At 57.7% G+C, this 26125-nt stretch overlaps 1 protein-coding gene across 2 annotated transcripts; it reads left to right on the top strand.

The window, feature by feature from the left end:
* Positions 1 to 1704: 1704 nt before the first annotated feature.
* Positions 1705 to 25581, top strand: TRIOBP (TRIO and F-actin binding protein). Of its 2 annotated transcripts, none has more exons than XM_086753278.1 (19): positions 1705 to 1920; positions 3270 to 3403; positions 4832 to 5305; positions 6110 to 6242; positions 6602 to 7585; positions 7857 to 7952; positions 13432 to 13488; positions 13844 to 13912; positions 14361 to 14450; positions 15289 to 15398; positions 15836 to 16391; positions 17037 to 17147; positions 19180 to 19327; positions 19486 to 19597; positions 20054 to 20213; positions 20570 to 20683; positions 20983 to 21069; positions 21992 to 22155; positions 22898 to 25581. In XM_086753278.1, exons 1-18 carry the CDS (start codon positions 1807 to 1809, stop codon positions 22151 to 22153), a joined length of 3711 nt encoding a protein of 1236 aa, XP_086609404.1. In that variant the 5' UTR covers positions 1705 to 1806; the 3' UTR covers positions 22154 to 22155; positions 22898 to 25581. The 2 variants fall into 2 exon arrangements, with proteins under 2 accessions (XP_086609404.1, XP_086609398.1); XM_086753272.1 differs by having other exon boundaries at positions 1733 to 1920; positions 23249 to 25581.
* The last annotated feature ends 544 nt before the right edge of the window (positions 25582 to 26125 follow it).

Raw genomic sequence — 26125 nt, 5'->3', positions numbered from 1 at the left:
GACTAATGGAGCTGAATGACTGGGGTTGTATGGGACAGACAGGTTTGAAGAGTGGATTGCGAACTGCCTTCAATGGGTGAACGAAAAGTGAAATTAAACTTTTTTTAACGCTCAGCGGGACCGGGAAGGGAAGGAAGTTGGACGGCAGCAGGAGCAATGGGGGCCAGAAGTTAAGCGTGTTTCACGAGGAATAGTGACAAAGGCAGAGATGTGAGGGCGTAAGGCGAGGGGGGGATGAGCCGCAGCCCGGTGCCCCCTCCCCAGACCCAGCCTCCCTAAAGCCCTGGGGCCGCCGGGCCCGGTCCGGTCCGGTCCGGTCCGGTCCGGTCGATCGGCCGCCCGCTGCCACCGACACGTGGGTGCCCGCGCCTCCGCCAGCCACTCAGAGGGCGATATTCAAATCACTGCTGGGTGGCAGCCAATGAGGGGGAGGGGGGGTGGTCTTCCCCCCCCCCGCCGTTCTCACGGGCAGCTTCATTGAGGGGGGAGCTCGGCGGGCGGCGAGGTGCTGTGAGCCATAGGGGACCTGAGGTACTGGGGACACTGGGAGGTACTGGGAGCATTGGGCATGGCTGCATGCATGCATCCATCCATCCATCAGTCCATCCATGCATGCCAGAGGCTCTAGGGATCACAGCATTATCCTGGCAGTAGGCCCTAAGGGATGTGGGGAGCAATGATTTGCCCATCAGGCAGTGGGGTGCTGTGGGCTCCACTCACGAGTGGCACTCCGTGGGCAGGGGTGGGCAGCCGTGTTGGGGTGTTTCGTGCTGCATCCCTGACAGGTGAGTGCTTAGGCTCTCGTCTGGGTTTGGGTGTGAACGAGTCACAAAACCATGCCCCAAGGCGAGGATGGAGGCTGCGAGGTTGGCACCAGTGCAGGTTGCTGTATTGCAAATAAGTGCACTGACAAACAAAAATTAGAGCTTGGTTTTGGCATTGACAGTTGGCCCTGGTTGTTTTGGGGAGCAGCCATAGCCTTGATCAGCTGCTCTGACTCCAGTGTCCATGTTTAGGGGAACAGTGGATGCTGGACTCATCCCGCACTGATTTCCTGTCCTTCTGTTGGTGCCTCCTCCAGACAAATTAAGCGAAGCCCTCCCAGCACAGATCACAACCTCAAATCCAAGGACTCACTCTCAAACCCTGCAGGAAGGAGGAGGTGATGGTGGGCAGGATGCTTGCGAAAAGCCAGGACAGAAGTGTGGAACCCAGCTGTTGTGCTAACAATGCTTGTTGCCTCTCACAGTTTTGCAATTGACTGTCCTTCAGATCTCAGAAATTTTAGAGGGATCAACAAGTTTAGGAAAAGTCTCAGAGGGTTTCCAGATTTCCTAAGCTGCTTATAGCTATCCCTTTATGAGCAGCATAGTCAAGAAGAAGGGTTTCCTTTTTGTGCCTTTTAAGAGAGCTTGAAGGAAAAAAAAACTTTCATCAAACAAAATAGCAAGATGTGAGCATCATTCCCGCTGTTCGCAGGGACTCTCAGATTGGGGGGGGCTGTCAGCAGTCATTTGAAGGTGCAGTGCAGTGCTCCCATCTAAAAGAGCTCTGTGCTGGAGCATACCCTTTTATTATCTATAATTGTACGGATCTGACTGACAGCCTTGCACCTGGATGCCTTTCCAGTATTGCCAGCTGAAAGCAGCAAACTTCAGTCTGGGAATAACATTCCTGCTCCCACAGGAGCCTGAGGCTGGGGAACCAAAAGCTCTGGTCTTCTGCTGCTCTTGCTTCCTCCTTTTCCTCCTGGCTGTGCCCTGCCAGCAACCCAGCAGCCAAAGATCTTCGTCCCTGCTACGGACAATGTCTGGTTCGGTAGATGATGTGCCCTGCATGAACTTTGAAGCCAACATATTTGCAAAGAGCCTGTGCCAGCACTGCTTCCGAGCCGCAGGGGATCACCAGCACGCTATCCAGGTGAGCTCCTCCATCCTACCTGGAGGCTATGAATACTTTGTTAAGGGCCCCTTTGTTCCACCTTGGAACTCCATGTGCCTTTGTAGAGAAGGAAATCCCTAACAAAGGCTCAGCCAGGCTTTCTAGGTGTCTTTGGGGGAAGGTCACATGGGGAGTGAGTCTTGCCAGGCATGGGAATCATAGAATGGTTAGGGTTGGAAGGGACCTTCAAAGGTCATCTAGTCCAACCCCCCCCCCAGCCACCTTTGGGGGAAGGGCTGCACATTTGGTACAAGGGGCTCGATAGATCCCGGAAGGGAAAGCAGGGGTGTCACGGATGCAAAGTTATGAGGAGGGAAGAGGAAACTAGCTGATCAGGGACCCACCCTGGATGAATCTCTGCTTGATGCCTCCTGGCATTTACAGCCTGCCTCACCTAAAAAATGGTCCTGGTGGATGTTCCTGTGGCTCTGGGCTATTGTCGTAGGGCTGGGGCTGAGTCCTGTCCCTGGGGCAGCTGCACTGAGCTGTTCCTGGAGGGGAAGGCAGGAGGATAAATCTCAGGGGACTTTGGGCTGCTGAGACCTCGATCCAACACAGTCCCTTGGCTCAGGGCTGGATGCACAAGCTGCTTGGCTGCCTCTGACCGGGCAACAGCCGGTTTCATGTTCACGGAGGGTTTCGTGTTGTTTGCCATCCTCCAGGAGTGACTGGCCAGAGATGATGAAATAATAATGAGCCTTCCTCTCTCCTTGCCCTCTCCCTCTCTCCCCCTGGCCCCAGGCCCTCTAAGGTTACCTCAGCCCTTCGCCTGTGATCTGCTCAGAGCTGTCACCTCTGAGCGAATCCCAGTGCGGGTGAGACACTGGAGGGAAGGCAGCGCAGACGCCAGCTCCTCAGAGCCTCCCCCACTGCTGCTCATAAGCCCCACAGGTAACGGGGCTGGGGAGGATGCTGAGACGCCTGCAAGCCCTGACAGAGAGAGGCAGCGTCTGGGGCTACAGCTTCCTCTGCAAAAGTCTCCCTCTCTCTTGGCTCCATTGCCTCTCCCTGGGCTGTCTGGGTGGCGAGGGAGAGTGGTTGCCAGCAGCGTCAGCACTAACGCTGGGGAGAAGTTTCCCTGAGCTCTCATCCACGTGCACTGTCTCTGGGATGCCTGCAGCATTCAGCATTGAGTAGGAGCGTGCTGGACCTCTCTGGTCTCCTGAAGTAGTAGAAAAATCTCAACGGTGGGCTGGGAGACGCATCAAGAGCCCCAGACGCCAAGCTGCTCTCAGAGGAGGTAGAAGAAGCAGGTGTTTCCGAAGGGCGGCCTTCCTCCTCATCCTTGACGTGCTGACTGCACCATTCCACCCACTTCTTCCTCGCAGGAGCATGCTGTGGAGGTCACAGGGCACGATGCTGGCAGTGACGCAGACCCAGGTGGGCCTTGGGATGCCCTCCGTATTTTAGCCCCACAGTGTGAGGTATATGTGTGCGTGGGCCCAGCGGAGGGGACGGAGAGGTGAGTACCAGCCGGGAGCGGCGCTGCTCCAATGAGCCCCCTCGGTGGGAAAAACAGAGGAGGGGGAGAAGGAAGCCAAGCAGGGGGAAATCAGAGGCTTCTCCCTGCTGCTCTGCACACCAGTGCCTGGGAGAAAGGGCTGAGCAACCTGCACGCCATGCCCACTAAATGGGTTCTTCTTGGCTGTCCCATGAGAGGTCAGGGGGCCACCAAAAGAGTCTCCTTCATCCTCACTGCCTCTAGAGCAAGGCTGGTGGCCCCAGGGTGGGCTCTGCCAGCCTCTGTCCATCCCATCCAGTGGAGAGAGAGCCGGTGTGGCTTGGGCTGCCGGCGCTGACACCCGCCCCTGAGCTCTGCGGGCTGTGCTGACCACCAGCTGTCCTCTCTCCCTGCCCCACAGCTGGCACCAGAGCAGGGGATATCCCCCGCTCAGCTCCGGAGCTGAGGCTGAGCACAGAGAAACCGGCACCGACCCCAGCGCCTGTGCCAAAGCCAACTCCGCGCTTGCCAGGGTGAGATGGGGATCTCTCGTGGTTTGGGTTATTTTGGTGTCCCCAGTCCCCTCAGCCCTTCAATGCCACTTCTGCTGGGGATCAGCTGGGGGGGATCAGCTGAGACCCTTAGTCCCCACAAAGGAGGCTCTCTCCCAAAAGAGCACATGAGATTCACTCTTGTATTCTCCCATGTGGATTTCTCTATGTTGTTTCTTGCAGTGCCCATTGATGTTGGGTTGGGGTCATCTTATGGTCACCCAGCTCCTCTCCTGGTTCCTTTTCACCAGCAGGTTTGGGCTGAATGGCCTGTAACTTCTCATATATGCTCTTAGCTCCGTTCAGCCCACAAAAGCTACTGGTCCCCTTTGCAGAGATCTGCCCTATCTTGTCTCCCAGGACGGGGAAATGACCCGATTGTGGGACAACACTTTGGGATCAGGCAAACGGGACATGATGAGCTACGTGGGCTACAAGGAGGAGGTGCGTCTGCGAGCCCCGCAGGCAGACAGACCCAGGTGGGCTCAGCCCGTTCCCTCTGGATCCTGGGTGAGAACCGAAGCCCAGGGCTTTAGGAAAGAAATCTGCCCACTGAAAGCAGGTACACTTGGTTTGCTCCCATGTGAGATCCTAGTTCTGGTTTGTTTTTCACCCGAGGGTCTCTGAACTTCATGGCAGATCTCTACTTAGATTTAGCATCTCTTTACTCAGTTCTGGTCCCAGGAGGCGTTCAACACCTCCATGGGTGCCCTGCGAAGGCATGAGACCCAGAGTCTGTGAGATGGCACCTCTGTGCTGACCATGGACAGTGGGTCTTCTGAGTGTTCTCTGTCTGCATGGTGTGGTGTGCTCTTGGCTCACAGTGCTGTGTCCCAGCACTCCCACCCCACCTGAAGGGAGTCTGGGTTTTATCTCTGCCCTCCCGGACCATTTCTAGCTCTCCTCCGAAGACCTGCTTTGCTGTGGACGTGGTGGCATCCCGTGTCGCTCATGCCTCCCCCAGTAACAGCCTTCTCCCCGTCTCAGAGCGCCGTGCCACCAGTCAGAAGCCCAAGGAGAGCTGGCCGAAGCACCGCATAGAGAGTGGCTATTTCTCCCTGGAGCGCCGGAAAACCGACCCTCCCTGGGCATCCACTCCGCCACGTGCCGCCGCCAGCTCCTCGCTGGCCCACAGCCACCCGCTGGGCAGCGGTGGGCACCTGGCCAGCTCCCGGGTTCGGGAGCCCGGCGGGCACCCCGGCAGTGGGGGTGCAGAGGGGCGGCACGGGCTGGAGAGGCAGGAGTACTCGGTGCTGGCAGACCTGCCCAAGCCCAAGCGCCTCAGCCAGCGGGATGCTGTTGACCGCTGCGGCTCCCGCACGCTCAGCCCCGGACGGGTGGAGGTGGAGAGGATATTTGGCTGCGAACGCAGGTGAGAAACAATGGGTCTCCACAGCGGTCAGGGTTGGGGGATTGCCCTGCTATGCTGTCAGGGGGCCCCCACCTCCTAATCTCCATGCCTCAGGGAGAGAGCAGGGCTAGATGGCAAAGCTCAGCTTTCAGCTGTGCTTAAATTTCCCTGAAAGCAAGGGCTGGGTTTAGGCTCGGTGCCTCCCAGCCTGGGGAGTTCCCACATTGCAGCACGCAGGCAGCTCAGGCCATTGGAAAGGTGGAGCAAAGCTGCTCCACTGGAAGTGGAGGGAGCAGCCCACCCTCCTCATCCTCACACCTACCTCCTGGAAGCTGCAGGACGTGCTGCAGAGCAGGGCAAGTCACGGACAGGGGGAAGGAAAGAGGTGGTCCCCAGTCCCAGCGTTGGTGGCTCCCCAGGGATCCAGCGTGCACTGTAGGAGCTGTTCAGGAAAGGATGGGGGATGCCAAGCAGTACCCAGTGCTGGCTGGGTCTTGGCTGGGGAAGTGAGAGTGGCTCCAGCGTCGGTAGCACAGAGCAGGAGGGGACATAAATGGGGACTAAGGAAGTGTCCTGGGCAGGTAGGTGGGATGTGAAGGACCAGATGGAGGGAAGCTTAAGGAATAGCGTGAAGAAGATACAAGTGAGGCAGCAGGACACAAAAAGTGGGGTGGTTGAAGTGATGGGGACAGGGAGAGCCTATGGCACACACGGTGTGGGGCAGGCGGAGGTCTGCGGGGTCAGACTTAGGTGGTGCAGGGTCTGCAGGGGCTTTGCCTCTGAGCTGAGCCTGGCAGCAGCCAGACAAACTGTGTGTGCCCACAGGAAAACGGAGACCCTGGAGGCCTTCCAGGCCCTGGAGGAGGGCCGCTTGGACCGGCTCGATGGCAAGACTCCGGTGCCACCCAGCAAAGGCTGCCTAGTTCGGAGGCAGTCCAGCCCCAGCCTGCCCAGGGAGGTGAGGCTTGGCTATGTGGCAGGACACCATCCCAGCTCCCCAGACTGGGTTGCTTTTCCCTACCATGTTTTTCCTCTATTTCTGCCACATGCTTCTCTCTTCCATTCACCTGCTCCCCCTTCCCTCTATTCCCAGCCCTCCCCCTGCCATGGACTGGGACTCTTGGCCCTTAAATGGCAGCAGCCTTTTCACCCTTTGGGTGCAAGAGGCTGCTCTTCATTTCGGGCTGGCTCCACACTCGGCGGTGCAATTGCTGTCTGAGGAATTATTTAACCAAACCATCTCCCATCCTGTCCTGTTCCTGCTCACTGGTATTTATTTTTTTTAAGAGGACTCTCTGCTCTCTGCCATGTCCCTAGGGTCGTCAGCTCTCCTGGCACCTTGAGCAGCGCGGCAGAGACCCCAAGGAGCCCTTACGTTCCCCCAGCCCGGCTCGGCACCCTGAGAAGGTCAGCAGGCACCGTGGGGACCCCCCGCGCCCCCCCAGCACCAGCTGGCTGCTGGAGAGAGGCAGCCGGAGCCCGCGCTCCACAAGCCCAGCGCGCCGGCCAGAGAGGAAGGCAGGGGAGCCTGCCAGCCCACCATGGCGCTCGGAAAAAAGCTGGAGGAGCCGAGGGGAGCCTGGCCACCCCCCAAACTTGGAGAGGGGCCGAGCCGCCTGGCAGGTTGGGGGTACAGGGCAAGCCCTGGAAAGGAAGAGCCGAGGGGACTCTCTGCACCCCGCGAGCCTTGGGAAGAGTTCACGTAACAGTGGGCTGAGCCGAGCAGGGCCACCGCCACGGTCCCTTAGTCCTGGGAGACGTACGGAGAGCATGTGGAGAAGCCAAAAGGAGATCTCCCCTCCCAGCCCAGTGCGGGGGCCTGAGAGGCAACAGGTGAAGCCGAGGGAGCCACTGCACCTTGGGGGGCCCGCGAAGCCATCCGAATCCAGCTGGCAGAGCATTCAAGAAAAGCTGCCACCCTCCCACCCCGGGAAGGCCACCGTCAGTGACTGGAAAGGCCGAGGCAAGCCCCTGCGCCCCATGAGCCCAACACAACCACTGGAGCAGAACTGGAGGGGTCAGGGCAATGCCCACCAAGCGCAGGAGTGGGAGAAAGACTGGAAGTGCCAAGAGAAGCCCGTGTACCATGCAGACTTGATGCGCCAGCTGGAAAGGGACCGGAAAAGCCCCACTAGGTGTCTGGTCGTAGGACTACGGCCTGATGACAGCTGGAAAAGGCCTGAGAGTCCAGCACAGCAGCTGGAGGACAACTGGAAGGGTCCCGAGCATGCCCAAGACACAAACAACCCAGAGAAGCCGTTGGAAAGCGACTGGGGGAACAAGAGGCTTCTCATTTCCCATGTGAGTTGGGCAGGAGCCAGAGGTGATCGGGACCCTGCCAAGTGTAAAACTGGCAAGCACAGAGTGGGTGGGTCCACTGGGTCGCAATTCTGTGCACCCCAGCTCCTCCAGAACCCCTGCTTCTCCAGGGGAGCCGCGCTGCCTGCCTGGCACTGGGAGGGGGGAGGATGCTTCCCTGCCAGCCCATACTGGGAGGCAGATGCTTGCATCTGGGACACCCAGGTGAGGACTAAACCCCCATGACTTCAGCTCCTACTTTCTCCCCCTGCAGCCCCAGCTGAGTGGAGGCGCCTTTCCACCGCAAAGCCGCACCGGCTCCTCGGGAAGCCTGCAGCCACGTTCGGATGCCAGTGGGAAGCGCAACAAGGTATGGGCTAGGCCCTGGGAATGGTGTTCCTGGAGGTTGCTGTGGGCAGCACCTGGGTCTCCAGCACTTGATTTGAGCAGGACCAGCACGGTGCTGCCTTCCCATGACCTCCTGGGCACCTCGCTCACTAACACTCCCCTTTCCCTTCATCCTTTGCCCATTTCTCAGGTTGGGAAACTCTGGCACAGAGCCTTTTTTTAAAGCCAGAGAGGGGTGAGCAGTAGACCTGGAACTAAAATCTCAGCGTAGCTTCTTTCCTTCTCTTTATTATTGCCTGCTGCTATGATGGCACTGAGGGTTTCATGCGCATGGAGCTTTAGTGGCATGAAAGAAGATACGGCAATAGTGTTGGCATTCCTAGGATACCAAAAATGGCACGAGAGAGGCTTTGGAGGGCTGCAGAAAGCATCCTGGGAGCCCGTGTAGCTGGCAGCTGCACCCGAGTCCCTGCCTCCGTCCCGCTCGGTGTGCGTCAGCCGTCTCGGCCAGGTTGTCCCCTGCTAGGGCCTGGCTTTGTGCTTTATACAAGGACAAACCGCAGCCGGGCAGGAGGCTCCCAAAGGTCTCTGAAACTTGAAACAGGTGACATCCCTTCCCTCGCTTCCCTGCGCCAAGCCAGAGAGGAGCCCAAACCTCCGAGCTATCCCTGGGCAACTGGGGCTGGTTCACCCCCGCTATCCCAGGTTTCTTCGGCACCGAGCTCTGGGGCAGGCACCTTCGCTTTGCCTTGCGGTGAGAAGCATCGCCTCGGTGTAATTGCACAGCGCAGCCTGGCAGTTTGTGATGCACAGCCCCCCTTTCCCCTGTTCCTTTGGGACCCTCTCCAGGAAGCCCCCGTCCTCATGCCAGCTGCCTTTCAGGGGGCGCAAGAGGGGACCCGCTACCACCTCTGCTAAGATGGCAAATGGCTGCGTTAGGGGTTCATTTGGGGAGGAGTGGAGGATAAAACCAAGCAGCTTTAGGAGTGGAGGTAAGGACCCTGCTGTGTGCACACAGATGATGGGACTGCTGCAAATCCCTGCCTAAAAAAAAAATATATATTAAAAAAAATTCCCTTCATGAAAGAAAACCCTGCCTGGATAAGGGCTGGGCTCCCGCCCGTCCCTTCCTGGGCCAGCAGCGGCTCAGCCCGTCCCTCCCTGGGCTTCAACTTTGCCCGTGCCAGCGAGAGGGAGACGCGGCTCAACCCCAGCGTCGCCCCCATCCCCGGGCCGCCCCCGCCCCCCCCTTTCCGTGCGGCCCCGGCGGCTCCATTGGCTGCGGGCGGCCGGGGCGGTGGCGGCTGCTGCCATTGGCCTGCCCGGGCCCTCCCAGGAAGTTTGGGGGGCAGGAAAGAAAAGTTTTTTTGAGTTGGGTTTGGTTTTGTTCCCCCCCCCTCCTTTTTTTTTTTCTTTTTTCTTTTTTTTAATTAAAAAAAAAAAAAAAGAAGGGAAAAGGCGAAGCGGGGTGGGCGGCGGAGCGGGCATGGTGGGGCCGCGGGAGCCGCCCGGCCGCTGAAGCCGCCCCGCCGCCCTGGCTGCCAGCGCCCGGCCCCGCCGCGACCCCGGCCCCGGTCCCGGCCCCGCCGCCGGCCGCGGCGCCCCCGCCATGACGGTGAGTCGGGACCGGCCCGCGGGGTGCGGGGTTTGGGGTGGGGGTCGAGGGCGGGGGGTGGGTGCCCCTCCCCCCGGCCGCTCTCCTCCCCCTTGGCCAGGCCTTGGGGGGTCCCCAGCGGGACCCCCGCTGTCAGCCACCCCGGGGTCCCTCCGCTCCCTGCCCGCCCCGGGGCACCGCTGCTCCCCCGAGGGGCTCCGGCCCGGCCGGGTGCTCAAGGCTGTGGCCGAGGTTTGGTGCCTCTTTGCCTCCCTTCGTCACCGCCGGGTTCCCCTCCTGGGCTCTTCCTTGGTCGTTCATTAGCGTCTCTTCATTAGCGGGCAGACACCACCCCACCTACACAGATACCGGTAACGCCGCATGTAAGCGTGAACCGAGCTGAGGCTTGCCAAACTCACCACACTGATGACCGCAGTCAGATGGAAAATCTGCATCCCCCCCACCCACCGCCACCACCCCAGGTGTGGGGAGCTACTTGCTCCCTGTGGGAACCAGGTGCGGTTTGGGGACAGGGAGCGTCCCAACCCTGGGGCGAGCCTTCCTCAGTGCGGACATCTGCCGGCCTGGAGAGGAAGGCTGTTGAGCAGAGTTGGGTAATGGAGGTGACAGGCCGCCTGTGCCTGCTGGCGTTTCCCACGGGGATGGTGGGAAAGGGGGAGCCTGTCACCCGCTTGCTTTTTCGGGCACGTATAGATTGGGGAGCTGCTTGCACGCTTCAGCCTGGGAGCAGTTTTGCTTTCACCAAACTGAGCTGGAGAGGTTTTGCTTTGTGTTTTGGCCTGGGGCCTGCTCCTTGTGGAACGGGTTCCCTTTTTGGAGGAGAGGAGACATTGTGCTTTCCGGGAAGCCGAGAGCCCCTCGCACCATTTCAAGAGGTGAGAGAAAGTGGGGCTTCGGGACCCGCGGTCCTGAGGAGCTTTTGGGAGCGGGAAGAGCGGGAGGCAGGGCAATGGCAGAGGCCAGCGATGGAAGGAGCACAGCTGACCATTCCATCCTTTTCCTCCGACACCGAGCTTTTTTGGCCTGCGGTAGCTTCTTCTCTTCGGCTTCTCTGTCTCTGTGCCACCCAGGAGCCATTCTTTCGCTCCCACCCGATCCCCTTTCCTTCTTTGGTGTTTACATTCTTCAGATACTTGCAGGCTGTTATCACCTCCCCTGTAGCCCTTCTTCAGCCAGAGCAGGCAGCTGCCTCTCCTTAACCTGCTATTGTGAGCCAGTCCTTCCAGATCCCCTTCCAGTCTCCTATGTCCCCCCGGGTGCTTGGGACACCCTCCCGTGCCTCCATCTGGCCAGCTGCAGGGCTGAACATGTAACTCCGGTGGGTACGGATGCAAGCAGGCAAAATTGCTGCTGCCAAAGCCTCGCCATCTGCAGCCCCGAGCCGCCCTGCGTTTTGCCGCGCTGAGTTTCGCTGGGGGTGCATCCTGCCACATCCTCGCATCTCCGGCACCCGGATCTCTCCCAGCAGTTCGGCTTTCCTGGACGTTTCCTCCTCCTGCTCCAGGGCCATTTCCTCTGGATGGGGAGTTCGGTTTTGAACCCTGCTCTCTTCCCTGCCGGTATCTGGAGCTCTTTATGCCAATATGAGGAGGTTGGATTTGGTTGTGGGGAGGGGGAGAAAATTGGCTTTAAGTACTTTGTGCATCAACTGTTGCCTCATCCTATGGTACTGGCCCCGCGATGGCAGGAATAGTTCAAAGCCAGTTCCAGAGTTACAGCTCTGTGTCTGGGGTGGCAGAGAAAACAGCCGGTGGGGAAAACAGGAATCCTGTGCAATTCACCCACTTGGGAGAAGCCCTCCAAGGGGATTTTCTGGCCCCAGCACTGCATCGGGGGCAGCAGTTCTGGCAGGACTCGGTGCTGGTTTTCCCAGCAGCATACATCCTGTTAACGTTCATTATTTGGTACCTAATGCTTCGGGATTGTAAAAATGTTCAATAAGACAAGACCCAGCTGATCTGTAGCACAGTGCCAGCCAGGAATCCTTTTGCTCCCTCTCTCCCTATATTGTTTTTCGGCCTCCGCGGAGCCTGCCCGGCTCTCTTCTGCTGAGCACACGTGCGTCCCAGGAGGGGGGAGGTTGCGCTTTGACGTTTCGCCTCCTTTCCTTCCCTCCTGCCGCTCCCAGTTCGGAGCCGGAGCTGAAGTCACTGGATTGGAAGGGATAACGGGAAAAAGGGTGGAGTTGCTGCCATGGGGAAGGAATTAATTTTCGGGGTGCTTTTTCAGGGCAGCAGCGGGGCCAGTGGGACGTCCGGGTCCGTAGGGATGGGGATGCGTGCGTCCCCCTTGTGTCCGAACTGCTGGCAGTGCCCGTCACCTCGGCAGGAGGTGAGGCATGGGAGCCTCTTGTGTCCTTTCACTCGGGTTTTCCTCCATTCCTGGGCAGCTCAGAACACTTCTGGCTGGTCTGAAGCCGTAGCAGCCAGTGACCCTCCCCTTGGCGGGCCTCCCTGTGCCTGTTCAAACCAATAGCGGGAGCGCCGGGGTGGGCCGGCCGTACTGGGCTCTTGCTGCCCCATAACCTTGGGTGTAACCCAAGAGCGGCAGCTTAGGCAGATGAAAGCAAGGGAAAGGCTTGGCCTGGCTGTGCAGCCAGGGAGCTGGGCTCACGGGGCAGCTGCCAGGCTCGTTTTGGGGGTGCAGAGCGGCCATCAGCTTGCCGAGCCACCCTTTCTCACCAGCTGGGTCTCGATGATGGTTTTGTGGCGTGTGGGAACCACTGGTGGCTTCCACACAGCTGGCAAGTCTGGTGCAGACCCCACTGAGAGGTCCAGCTCTGGCACTGTCACCTCTGCGGCACTGTCCCTGCCCAGTTCAGCTGCAGAAGAAGGGACAGATGGCCAGACTGGCTTCCTGGGGAGAAGAAGCTAAATTATTTGGTGGTGCAACTTCTCTGGAACCAGCAGGGTTGGGAAGGAGGACCAGCTCGAGCCTGTTTGGCTGAGGGCAAAGCCAGGGAGAGCGATTCCCCTGAGTCAGCTCTCCGGCGCTCTGCCTTGAGAAGAAGATAAACTGGTTGGGATGCCGCACCGGTGGCATGAGATTAGGAGGAGGTGGGGAGTGGAGGGAAGCTTCTTTCTACCATGGGGTGGTCTGGGTGAAACTCTTTTTCCTCATCTTTGGAATCCGTGGCCGAGGCTGGACGAGAGCAGGCTCTGCAGTGGGAGGGAGCAGAAAGGGCTGAGCTGGAACAGAGGAGCCCCCAGCACCTCGGAGACGATTGAGTCTTTGAGATGGTTGAGTCAGGGAGAGGATTGCGCACTGGTTGTGACTCTGATTTCATCTCTACCCTGGGGCGCATCGTTTAAAGGCAACGTGTTTTCACAGCTGTTGAATTGCCTCCTCTATGTTTGCGGTGAGGGCTGTTTCATAGAGAGCTACTGGTGTCTGCAATAAATGGTCAGTGTGAAGTTACCTGAAGTTACTGGAGGGTTATGTAGCTCTGGGACACCAGTGGCCAGAGTTCGGACGAGGTGTGTCTGGTTCTTTGAGACTTTGCCTCCGTCTCCAAGGCAAGCCCCTCTGGTGGCGGTGGAGCACTCCCTTCTGCCTGCTCTGTCCCTGCCTCCCCCTCTCTGAATAAACACCTCCAAGGCACCTTGTGGAGACCTCTCTGCTGCATATTTTCCTTTATTTTTTTTTTTTAAATCTCTTTCCTTATCTCCTGCTTCCTCTTACAGGAATGACTGCCTGCTGCTGAGAGCTAAATCCAGTTCTCCTTTGCCACTGGATCCTACACCCCCATGAGTTTCCTGAAAGCGATGCCAGGCTATTCCCACCATCATTGTGCCACTGGGGACTCGCCTTCGACCCCCTGGCATCAAAAGCCCTTTTGTGGGTCGCTCCCAGACAGTAACCCTCTGTTTTGTCCTTTCTTCTCCAGCCGGATCTCCTCAATTTCAAGAAGGGATGGATGTCTATCCTGGATGAGCCAGGAGAGGTAAGCCTGAGGCAGGGCTCTGCCTGTTCCCTCTACCCTTGCTGCTAGAGATCCCCCATCGAGCAGCCGATTTCCTTCCCTCTCCCTCGCTGGGGTCACTCCCACTGGGAAAGACAGCGAGAAGCCTTTGGTGGAGGTGCCTCCCTCTGTGTGCGGGCACGGAGGTTGACCCCGCGCCCCTCTCCCAGCCGAGGGGCACAAGGGGGAGCGGGAAGGGACGTGGAGGAGGGGGAAGAGAAGGTTGAGAGGTCGTGGCGCAGAGCATCCCTCCATGTTCCTACGCTTCCCCCAGTAACTTCCTATCCGTTTCCCTCCTGTCTTTTCCCTTCCCTCCCCCTGCCTGATCCGCCTGCAGTGGAAGAAACATTGGTTCGTGCTGACCGACTCGAGCCTGAGGTATTACCGGGACTCGAACGCGGAGGAGGTAAGCACGGCCAGCCTTTGTCCAGCCTTCTTCTCCTTCCCAACCCCGTGCACGTGGGGCGAGGAGCACAGCCCTGGTGTGACCAGCACGATCCCGGGAGAAGCGGCAGTGTCCTTCCCTCCTGAAAGGAAACAGAGGTGTTGAGCTGCTCTTTGCCAAGGGGTGACGATGAGGATGGGTGTTGGAAGGCAGGCTGGCAGGGTGGCGAAGCCTGCGGGGGCTGTTAGTGGTGAGAGGTGAGGAGAAGGGGTGGCTCTATGTCTGGGCATCTCTGACGCTCTCTGTCCACACTACCGGCTGCCCCTCAGCGTAAAAGAGGCCGTGTTGTGCCAGGGAACTGTGATTGGCTCCCAGAGAACTATGGGGTGAAGGCAGAGGTGGCCTGCACTTTGGTTAGGGTGCCGGCAGGTGTTTGCACTGACATTCTAGTGGGTGGCTGTGCTTGCAGGCTGATGACCTTGATGGAGAAATTGACCTCCGCTCCTGCACGGACGTAACGGAGTTTGCAGTGCAGCGCAACTATGGCTTCCAGATACACGTGAGTGTCCAGCACCGTGTGGACACAGAGCAGCGGCACCAAGGGACACCGGGTGGGAATGCCTGCTCCCTCTCCGTGCCAAGATCCTGAGAGGCAGGGTGTGCAAACCTTGTGCCGGGACGGTGGCCCGGCAAGGCTGGTTGGTGACACGGGGGTGGCAGTGCTTGGGGACATGAGTGCTGCCTGCCTGCAAAGGAAGGAGGAGGAGGCTTTGTAGGGCTGGCTGAAGGCTGTGCTGGAGGTGGCCCAGAAGCCAAGCTAAACGCCACGAGTGTTTACTTGACCCGTTGGCCAAAGCAGCTTCTCTAGAGCCGCAGGGAGGGAGTGGTGAGCACTGCAGATCTTGGCGTAGCCTGGCTGACTGTGCTCTAAGTAACAACCCGTACCCTGGATCTGGCCCCAATACAGTTCTGTCCTCTGCTACTTGCTGTAGCAGCAGGAGGTAGCTGCTGAGGCAACACAAAAACCGGTATTTCTGTAGGTGTACGGGGTTGGGGACTTCATGGTCTGGGTTTTGCTGTGGCCCGCTGCTCTAGCCCAGCACTGGTGCCCAGCACCTGAGTGGCTGGATTGCACCGGCTCATGTTTGGCCAGTGTGCCAGCAAAGTTTCTTTTGCCTTTCCTTGGAGATGGTCTCATGGAGGATGTGTAACGGGTTTCCCCGCAAAGAGCGTGTCTCCACTCCCGTCCCTCCACTTTGCCCCAAGAGTCTTTGAGACAGTGGGTGGCCTCTCTAATGCTGTTCACCACCCGTGTGAGTGGGTGCCTGGGGGTCTTGGGGAGGGAATGGGAGCTGCCTGCACCTCTGCCAGGGGTCTCCACCGCCTCCCTGTTGCAGACGAAGGATGCCGTCTTCACCCTGTCGGCGATGACCTCGGGCATCCGGCGCAACTGGATCGAGGCCCTAAGGAAGAACGTGCGCCCTGTCAGTGCTCCGGACGTCACCAAGTAAGAGCTGCCCTGTACCACTTCTCCTCTTCCCCCTCTTGCTGCCCCTCTCCCCTAGCAGGCTGGAACTGGGAAGGCCGCTCTGGAAATCTAGCCACTTCTGGATCACCCTGCCCTCAGCTCCTCTTGAACATGGCCTGCATACACCAGCCAGTGGCAGGGGTTGAGAGCCTGATGGCTTCTGCTCGTGCCTCGCCCCATCAGTTTAGCCCGGTTTGTCCACCAGCATGGCTGGAACTGGGGTGAATCTTCCCTACCCCATGGAGAAACCCGTTTCCCAGAGGGATAGGATGCTACAGGCCCAGCTCCATGCTCAGGGTAGGGTTTTGTAAGGCTGGGCTGAGTGAGAGCTGAGCCTTGGGCAGTTGGTGGTGCCTCCATCAGTATCCTTTCCCACGTGGTGCCTCCCCTTCACCAGCTGCTGCTCTGGTTTTCAGGCTCTCTGACTGCGATAAGGAAAACTTCCGAAACTGCGTCCCCCAGAAGGGCTCACTCCGGACAGAGGAGCAGCAGCGGCCGGGCTCGGGCTCTGAGGGGAACTCGAAGGGCGGTCACTGGAAGGCAGATGGACAGCGCCATGCCTTTGACTACGTGGAGCTGTCTCCCTTGCCACAGGACCCTGGGAATCAGGGGTCCTCACAGAGGACGAGAGGGAGCTTGAGGATCTCCGACCGAACTCCCAAGCACGAGGAGCTGGAGCGGGATCTGGCTGTCCGTTCGGAGGAGAGGCGGAAATGGTTCGAGACCCCCGACGGCAGGGTCCCAAACAGCGATGGCCCAGCGGGAGACTCTTCCCGCAAGGTGGGGGAGCAGGACCTCCCCGCTCCCCCGCTCACAGAGGACCAGCGGATTCGCCTGAATGAGGAGATAGAGAAGAAGTGGCTGGAGCTGGAACGCCTGCCCTTGAAGGACTCGCGGCGGGTGCCCTTGACAGCACTGCTGAACCAGGGCAAGGGGGGCCATGCAGACACCAACGAGGTGCTGAAAAAGGAGGTAAGAGCATCCCTCCTCTCTGAAACTGGGATTCTGGTGGCCCCTTAGTGCGGTCTCTGGCAACGAGAGGCTCTGCAGAAGAGTAAGCCAGAGGTGCAGGAGATGTTCATTCTTTCTGGCTCCACTTTCCACCCCTCGAGCACATGGGAGCTTTTGCAACCTGGTAATGCAAGGCTGGAGACCAGCTCTCGCATGCCTGGAGAGGTTCCCCAGGCCATGTTTTGGTCCAGGATAAGTTAGGTGGTGGCACTGCTTTTGTGGAGTCTGTGTTTCCCCAGAGTACATCCGCAGCCTCTCTTCTGTGGCTGTTCCCAAACCTGCAAGTGCTTCACCTGCCAGCCTTTGAAAGCAGCCGTGCACTTGTCTGTCGTCCCAGCTACACGTGCAGCAGTGATTTCCTCCGGCACAGATCCACCTCTGGAAGTTAGGATATCTCCTCGCCTCCTTGCTAGCACTTAGCAGGCTGGGACTGACTTTGCCAGTTTGGTCCCTTGGCAGGCTGCCATTCCTGTGGGAAGCAGGCATCTCCGTTGTCTGTGCATGGTCCTCCCCATCCCTAAGCCCAGAGTTTGGATGCAGCACGTTGGTCGGGTCATGGCCCTTTTCCACCCCTAGCTAAGCATCTCTCTCCCCTCCCTGGCGCAGGTCCAGTCGCTGCGGGCGCAGCTGGAGTCCTGCCGGGCCCGAAATGAGAGCCTTCGGGAGGCGGCAAAATTTCAGGGAGACGGCCATGTGCCCCGGGGGTACATCTCACAGGTGAGCAAGGCACCGGATACAGGACCCTGGGATCGCTCCCAGTCGCAAACTGGGAAATGCTGGGACTCGGCTCATTGCAGAGCAAATATTGCTAATCATTGTGTTGCCATGGTGACCCTAACTGGGCCTACTTGTAATCAATGTTAATTACATAAAGGCTGGTGTGTGTTGCCTGGCTTTAAAGGGGCTGGAGTGTAAACGTGGAGGAGGAGGTGGGGGGGGGGGGGGGGGCAGTGTCGGGGAGAGAGTTAGGGGGAGAGGTGCAGGATTTGTGCCCCACTTTGTGCATGGGCACAATGCTGGCCTGGGCTGAAGGGATGAGCCATCCCCCCTCTCAGGAGTGGGTCAGCAGCTTTCTGCCAAGCGCCCACGCGTTCCCCAGTGGTTTGCAGCTTGCCGCATGTGGTTCTTGCTAACAGGGGCTCCCGAATCCCTTGTTAAAAGCAGTCCCTCAGCTCCTGAGAATCTCCTGTCTCTTCCAGAGCCACCTGAGCCCTGAAGGTCACTTTGACAGCCTAGCGCGTTTGTGTGCTGGGACGGCACATGGGAAAGGCTGCAAAGCAGAGTTTGCTCACCCTCCAGCCTCACACTTCTCTTTGTTTATTTATTTTCCCCGCCATGGACTCGTCCAAAGCAAGTGGGGTCATGTCCCACAGGGACTTCCTAGGGGGAGGCTGCTGTTCCACCATGCTATGGAGATTTCAGGATGTGCCCTACTTATTGAAAGATACTGGAGGGAAGGAAATTTGGGCTGGTGGAGCCTGTTGCAGCAGGTTGGCTGTACCTAGCCCAGATAAAGAAACCCGCAAGTCCCGTGGCGCCCAGCCCAGCCACTTACCAGTCGCTCTGTCATCTTGATTTAATATTTACAGCTCACAGGCCTCTTTATGGTCAAAAAAAGCAAAAGGAGTGGGGAGGAATGGTACCTTATCTCCTAATAACTTATCTCAAAAGGCCAGCGTTTCACATCTGAGGCCAAACTTGGCCTTTCCCCAAAGGGCTTGTTCTCTCTCAGTCTGCCGAGGTTTGCAGGCAGTCCGTGGACAGATCACTGAACTGATCCCTTGCCTTTTCCTCTCCTTTGGTCAATCTGTGGAGCTTCTCAGCTTCACTTCTCTCAGTAGGGAGGAGCAGCCAGCAAGGACTTGCTTCCCACAACGTGTTGTAGCACCCTTTGCCTTAGTATGAGAGGAAGGAACGGGATGGCAAGGGGCTGTCGGGGGACATGATGGTTTCCTGGCTCTCTGCTGGTGTCTTAGAGGCCCTGGCTTTTTAAAATAATACTCTGGCATTGTTTGGCGATGAACAAATCGTTCCTGAGGGGCTTGGGGCAGTGCTGCCAGTACCTGGAAGGAGAGCGGAGGCATAGCTCCAAGGTGGGAACCGCTTTGCTTTGCTGTAACACCAGTTAACCACAGCGCTCAGCTTTGAAAGAACCATCCCCTTGGTCTCAGAGCCATCAGAAAGGAGGGCGAGCTGTGTGAGGAAGATCCCTAACCATTAGGCTTTGGGGAGGGCTCTTTGGCAGCCTCCGTCAGGCCACAGGGCAGTACAGGGTGTCACTTTTCAAGGAGAAGAGGCTCAGTTTTCATTAATTCCCGGGGATGCTGCTTCATTTATAAGGCAGATACCGAGATGTGGTGCCCGCTGTGGATCTCCTCCAGCCAGGCAGTGCAGCCTGGTGGAGGGTCTGGACTGGGGTTTCAGGCGCATTATTCCCAGCTCTTGGCTCAAGAGGAATGCTCCTGTCTTGCTGCTTCAGTTTTAAGAAGAGCAAGAGGAACGTTTCTTTCTCTGCGAAACGCGAGGGGTTTGGAAGATGTGTGGCCCTATCAAATGGTTGTGTTCAGTGCTACCTCACTTTCAGAAGGAAAAGACCCTCCTGGGAAGTGGCCTCACTTCTCTCAAAGTGGCCCTGGACTCGGGTGAGGTTTGCAAAGGCAAACATCAGCCCAGCCAGGCACCTGTCCTGGCTCAAGTCCTTCCTCCTGCCCTCCTGGTGCCTCACCCCCTCCTTTCCCCAATATGGCAGGAGGCCTGCGAGCGCAGCCTGGCTGAGATGGAGTCATCCCACCAGCAAGTGATGGAGGAGCTCCAGAGGCACCACCAGCGTGAGCTGGAGCGGCTGCGGCAGGAGAAGGAGCGGCTCCTGGCAGAGGAGGCTGCGGCGACGGCAGCAGGTAGGAGTGGACACTCTGCTCACCTGGGTCACTCCCACTTCTCCCAAATGTCTCTTGAGAGAAACCGGTCGTCTCAGTCATTTGGAGCCACACTACTGACCCTACTGGTGGGTAGATCCACAGCCTGATCCCCAGTCTCCTGTCGTCCCCCTCTGCAGCCATTGAGGCACTGAAGAAAGCCCACCGGGAGGAGATGAATAAGGAGCTGGGCAGGACGCGAAGCTTCCAGCAGTGTGGCTCACTCTCAGATGCCCTCCAGAAGCAGCACCAGTAAGAAACCACCTCTCTCACTCTCTTTGCCCAATGCTGCCGCCGTGTGCCGGTGTCACTGCACCTCATCTGCAGCTGTAGCTTCCAGCTGTCCCCACTGCCGCCTCCCTGGATGCAGTGGGTGCCCAGTGGTGACTGCCAGGGCTGCTGGAGCTGTAGAGCAGGGAGATTTATCCCCTGCTTGGCCATTTTCCATATAGCACCTCTGTTTTCCCTATAGCTTCTTCCCTCTGTTGGCTTTATGGAAAGCTCTTCTGTTTCTCCTGCATGGCTTGAAGCTCCTAGAAACACCATGCTCATATGCGAAAGGATGGGAACTGAAGCCTTGGTCCACAGAGGACATTATTTTGTGCCAGTGACTGATGGGGGGCAAAAGCTGACCATGACGGGCGGAAAGGCAATGCCAGTGGCCGGCAAGGATTGCGGGGCAGTGATGAGCTGGTGCGTCTTTGACAGGTTGGATGTGGATTCCCTGAAGCGGGAGCTGCAGGTGCTTTCTGAACAGTACTCCCAGAAGTGCCTGGAAATCGGGGAGCTCACCCAGAAGGCGGAGGAGCGGGAGCAGACGCTGCTGCGCTGTCAGCAGGAGGGGAAGGAGCTCCTCCGGAAAAACCAGGCAAGAGAGGGGCTTTCCCTGCCAGCAGAGACCACAGAGTGCATTCTTCCCTTGCACAGCACAGCCCCTCTGTTAAAACTCACGTATTTTTTCATATTTCTTCTGTTCTGAGATTTTTAACATCAGAAAGAAAAAAAATTAAGAGTTAGAGGCTGTAGATGGGCCTGTCTTAAGTATGGTGTTAAATACATCAAGTGTATTCTTTGCTGCTGGTTGTAGGTGCCACTGTTGGGTACGGGCAGGGGGTTGCAAGAAGGCCTCTAAGGTTGGGCAGGGCTGGCATGGAGATGGAGGGGTCAGGACAGCAGAGAGGCCCGCACCATGGCTACCCTGACGTCTTTCGTTTTTTCCTGCAGGAGCTGCAGACCCGCCTCTCGGATGAGATCGGGAAGCTGCGAAGCTTTATTTCATCGCGGAGCTCTGGGGACCGCTCTCCGCACAACAATGAGCGAAGCTCCTGTGAGCTGGAGGTACGGGGGTGCCCCTGGGCTGCCCCGCTGCCTCCATCCCCACCCCGAGGGGTCTCCTCCTCACCATGGTTTAGACTTGGAGCCGGTGGGAGGGGGGTGCCGGATGGAGCGGTGAGGCCAGTGCAGGAAGGAGGTACGCAAGCTTCCCCTCTGCTCCTCTCCCAGGGCGCTGGTGCCGCTTCCTGCCCCGGCCCTCCTGGCCCTTCCTTCCTTTTCCACTGCTGCGCTTGCGCCAGGGCCCGCCAGCCTTTCTGAGGCGGCGGCTCTTGAGTCACCTCTGGTTCCTCTCCTCGCCCCAGGTGCTGCTGCGGGTGAAGGAGAATGAGCTCCAGTACCTAAAGAAAGAGGTGCAGTGCCTCCGGGAGGAGCTGCAGATGATGCAAAAGGTTGGTGTTTTCTGGGAGCCATTGAGAAAGCAGCAGAAGAGGGTGGAGAAGGGAGGGAGGGGAGCACCGGGGCTGCATGTCAGCAGGGTTTGGCTGGGTTTGATAGGATGCTCAGGCCAAATCTTCTTGTCCTCTGTACTCCTCATCCCAGCTTGCTCCCGAGCACATAGCAGCTGCGTGCTCCAAAGAGCACAGGCTTGTATAGACTTGCCTTGTACAAGGGAAATGTCACGGAGACTTTGCCACTGGTTTCATCAGGTGTATGTACATATAAGTGTGGACAAGCCAGGAGCCCTTCTTTCCCAGGTGGGAAGCCCAGATGAAGCCTGCCCAGCACTCCACTTACCCAGCCACCTTCTCTGTCCCCTGGTTGTCCCCTTGCTGGGTGGACATGTTTTGCTGAGCACCATTGCTGGGTGTGCTGCTCCCTCCACTGGCAGCAGCTCCTTCAGAGGGATTTTCAAAGACCCCTGCGAAAAGGGAACCTGAAAGAGGCTTTGAGACTCAGTGATGCTCCAGGAATTTATAACTTTCTCACTTAAACTTTTTGCCATATAAGTGGCTGGGACCAGGCCCTTTCAGTGACCTGCGTCTCTAGTGGGGTTTATTTTTCTGAAACGGCTGGCCTAAAGGCACATGAAAAAAACACATAAAATCCATGTGGCCTCCTCAACGTGATGCTGCAAATCCCTGCTGCTGCAGGACCAGCAACTCTGCCTTGCTCCCCAGCCCAGGGTTTGGGAAGGGCTGCCTCTGCGCTTTTCTGAGTGGTTTCTGCGTGTCCCGGATTGGGATGAGCTTCAAACCCAGGGCTGGCTCTCCCCTCCTCACCTGCTGGCCCTTCTCCCGCTGGGCTCTCCTTGCCACCCCCCTCCCTAATATCAGCCCTAAAACCTGCTGACCCTTCTCCCTCCCCTGGCAGGATAAGAGATTTGCCTCAGGGAAATACCAGGACGTCTATGCAGAGCTGAATCACATCAAGGTGCGCTCGGAGCGGGAGATCGAGCAGCTGAAGGAGCACTTGCGCCTGGCCATGGCGGCTCTGCAGGAGAAGGAGTCGCTGTGCAACAGCATCGGCGAGTAACGGTGAGCACTGGTGGGGGGACCGTGACAACCCCTGCGGGCGCAGGTTGCTGACACCCTGCTTTGACAGGGGGATGTAGCTGCCGGTTCCTCCTGCTCCACTCAGCGCTGGAACTTTTGGCTTAAACTCTTCCTTCTCTGCTTCTTGCATCCTCTCGTCCTGCACACCCAGCCCTCCTGTTGTCCCTGATCTCCTCCCTAGGTCCCCAGCCCTCTTCTCGCCATGCTGCTCTTGATGCTCCTGCAGCCGGCACCAAGTGCTGCTCAACCACACTGGAGGTGGGAGCCGGCCACATGCTGGCCTTCGCCCCATGGTGTGGGTGACAGTCTGGGGGCAGTTACACACTACCTACGTAGGTGATGTTTCTGCTGCATTCACCTTTGAAGTGGTTTCTCTATCACAGCATGGAAATTTTAGGTCTGCATCAAAGCAGCCCTGACAAGACCCAGCCTCCGCCCACATGTGCCCGCAGAGCATCCCTGCCACAGCTGGGGAGGGAGACAGGGTGATGAGAATGAAGGTGTCCTGTTGTCCAGAGCCCTTCTGCTTCTTGCTTGGATGCCGTGGCCGTTGGGGTTGGGGTCACCCTGCTCCGCCAGCACTTGCTGATGGGTGCCAAGCAGTGTCGAGATGAGTGGGTCTGTAGCAGGTCACCAGACGGTCACCTCCCGGGGTGCAGAAGGGACGGTGTTTCTGCACTCAGTGGAGTGTTTCTAAACCATTTCTGGTTTTCTCTCTCTCTAGGTCTGCTCTTCATTTGTTTATTTGTTCTTCTTTTGTATTTGCTCCGTTCCTCACTTGCGGGGAAGGGGAGGTTGAGTCCCATCTGTTACCGCCTTGGCGAAGAATCCAACCCTCCCCCAACCTCCTCACTCCCCTCCCAAAGCTTTTTTTGATGAACCGCTTTCACCTGCATACCTGAGCACATTGTTTGGACTGGCTCCTTACATGCACCTTCTTCAGGATTTTATATGTGAAAATTATATTTTATAGAGGTTTTTTTTTTCCCTGGGGAAGAGGAGGGGAAAAATTTTTACCACACCACCAGCATTTTCTAACCTGAGAAAGAGAATCTGGTTTTCTCCCTCTCCCCAGCCCCGTTGTTCCTGGCCACACAGCCACCTTCGGCACATATTGCCTTTCTTCCAAATGTCTCTGCGGCCCCCCCTGGGACGTACGGTGAGGACCATGCTCCCCTCCCGGCTTGTACCACCCCCAGGGACCTGCGGAGAAGACACATAAGCCATAGGAGGGAGCCTGCTGGGAGGGGCAGTCTGCCATGGACCTGCTTGCCTGGGACTTTTGAAAGAGGAGACCTTGGCAAGAGTCCACATGATCAAGCTCTCTCTGTGACTGTCCACTGGCTCCTTGAAGAACTTGAACTGGCAGAAGCCCAGAGCCATGGGGTCTCTCCTTTTCAGGGAAGAGGAGCTGTGAGGCTGCTGCTGCACCTGCCAGAGCCAACCTCCCCCAAGGTGGCAGCTGCTGCTGCTCTGTTGCACCCTTCAACTTTTAACTTAATAAAATCTTCCCCTTTCGCTGAGGAAAAATGTGTTCATCAAGGGGAACATGTCCCTCACCCAGTGTGGTAGGCAGAGGGTGGGTATTTTTCCAGGTTCCAGGCAAATAATCTGCTTCACCACACTGCTCTGAAAGTCTCGTGTGGACCCTCAGCCCTACGGAGGAAGAGCTGCACCAGGACTGCGTTAGTAAATCCAGTATTGGCGGGGGCAGATGGCACTGCAAATTCCTGGCAGAGTAAACAGCATGTATAGATCCTGGGGGAGATCAGAGGGATCACAAACACTTTCCTCCTGTTTTTGGGCGAAGCACGTTGCTTTTTTGGCAGGGTGGAGGACCCTGGGGGTGACTGCTCCTGGTTCAGCCCCATCTCAACATAAACATGAGCTGCTGCTCTGTAGAGAGACTGCTGGCGATTACAGAAGAGCCCTAATTGCGGGCTCGTGCTGAGGCTGGAGGCACTGTGAAGAGGGGAAGGCAAAGTGCTCAAGGAGGACCTTGGATGGAGGTGACGAATGCATCGGCGGGGAGGTTGGAGTACTGCATAACACAGGAATGGGAGCTGGGCGTAAGGACATGGCAGCTGCAACGCAGAGGGTTAGGGCAGCACGCCTTTGCTTGGCGTGTGATAGCATTTGTGGGCCCTGGGGCCCATGGGGTGCAGATAAATGCAGACCCGCTTCTCCATGGACACGGCTGCAGTGACTGCCTTCCCTTGGTAAGACAAGCTGCTTCGTAAGTCACAAATTCTGGTAAAACTGGGTTGCAGGCTTCTGTCACGTGTGTGAAGCCCTTGGGCAACCCGGTGGATGGTGCAAGAGGTGAGGTGCTGAGCTCAGCGGCTGACTCCCTGTTGCACCCGTGCAGAGCCAGAGCTTGCTCTGGCTGGGGCTTGGCCTCCAGCCTAGAAACCCTCCTATCCCTGCAGTGCCCAAGGTCCAGGCTCTTCCCTCCACCTCCCAGCAGGACATGGGTGTTACCGTTGAGTTTGGGACGGGGCGAACGTCAGCAACTGCTTCCAGGATGCAGGAGATGGTCTTGCCATGGAGGGATTGGTAGGGACCAAGAAAGGAGGTAAAAAAGCAGAATTCAGGGCATTGTGTCATGGGTCAGGGGATGTGTTTTAGAAAAAACAGCCACTGAAACAACATTCTGCATGGGCATACGTACTTCTGGGGCAGGAAATCCCCAAAAGTGGAGCACTGGGGGCAAACGGAGGGTGAGTGAGAGGTGAACCACAGACTGCTGCTGTGCACAGCGCTCGGCATGCTGCTCGCCAGCCCCTTCCTCAAGGGGTTCGGTATCTTGTGTTTGTTTGGGTTGGTTTGTTGGCGTGGTGGGGTTTTTTTTCCCTTCCTGACCGGGGGCTGCTGACCCCGATAAACGTGTCATGTAAGCACGGGTGAAATGTGTGGGCGCCTGACATGCAGCTGAGCCACCCCTCCTCGGGGCTCTGCGGCTGCAAATCAGACGTAGACGGGTAGGAGCGTCCCATCATCCCCGGGTGATGGGGGACTGCCGCCACCCAAACCCACACAGCGTTAATCGGGCAGCCCCCATCTTGCCTGTGGTGGGGCGATACGGTTGCCCTGTCGTCTTAGCATCGCTATCTCCTGGGTGCAGGGGAGCTGGGTGGGGGGAGAGGAGGCGACTAAAATACTCACGGGCAACAGGCACGATGGCCAGCAGAGCCCAAAAAAGCATCCCAAAGCGATGCCTGTACCCCATCCCCTCACTCACAGATGGGTTGGGGCTGCAAGAAACATCCCAGCCTCAAGTGCAGGGAAAACCCACAGCCATGTGGCACCTTGGTTGCATGAGAGCCAGCATCCCCACTCACATAAGGAGCTTCCCCTTAAAAAAACAGATTGTAATTCTTTTAAAACAGTCATAATTGGTCCAGCAGACAGAGGCAATGACCCTTTGCTGTTTATTGACATCGTTAAAGCCCGCTCTGCCATCAGTGACCACGCTGCATGCCAAGGGCTCAGGGCTGAAGCTCTGATGAGCACAACTGGAAAATCAGCTAATTTCCCTGTTTTGCCACTAAAAAGCACTGAAGTACTTGGATCTGAGTGCCAGCGAGGCAGAGTCCCACTGCTGGGGATTTTGAGCCTCTTTGAGAATGGAAACCAGGTAAAATAAAATGTCACTGGCGTTAGTCGCCAGAACAGGCGTCCTGTTACCCGGCGGATCCGTTAGCACATCCACGATGGATGCTGTTTGACCATTTAAGACGAAATCCGCAGCTGGAAGCACGTAAATCCCCACAGGGAAGGGAGGGGGAGGTAAATGGGATTATGGAGAGGATTCCTGTGCTGGGCTCTGTCCTCTGGAGTTGACTGGAGAAGCGGTATTTCCCAATCTCTGCTGCCTAATGCCAGAAATGGGAGGCATGGGAGGCCTGGAGCAGTTAGGTAGCTCTCCTTGAGGAGAAAAAGGGGTGCAGGG

Source organism: Chlamydotis macqueenii, chromosome 1 (genome assembly GCF_036417535.1).
Source record: "Chlamydotis macqueenii isolate bChlMac1 chromosome 1, bChlMac1.mat, whole genome shotgun sequence".
Lineage (NCBI taxonomy): Eukaryota > Metazoa > Chordata > Aves > Otidiformes > Otididae > Chlamydotis > Chlamydotis macqueenii.
Note: the sequence above shows the minus strand (reverse complement) of the source record. Positions and strands in the feature narration are given on the sequence as shown.

Bases quoted from the DNA above. Each gene is read 5' to 3' on its own strand.
- TRIOBP (XM_086753278.1), top strand. From the start codon at position 1,807: ATGTCTGGTTCGGTAGATGATGTGCCCTGCATGAACTTTGAAGCCAAC. The intron at 1,921-3,269 runs GTGAGCTCCTCC...TCTTCCTCGCAG, and splicing joins ATCACCAGCACGCTATCCAG to GAGCATGCTGTGGAGGTCAC. The intron at 5,306-6,109 runs GTGAGAAACAAT...GTGTGCCCACAG, and splicing joins ATATTTGGCTGCGAACGCAG to GAAAACGGAGACCCTGGAGG.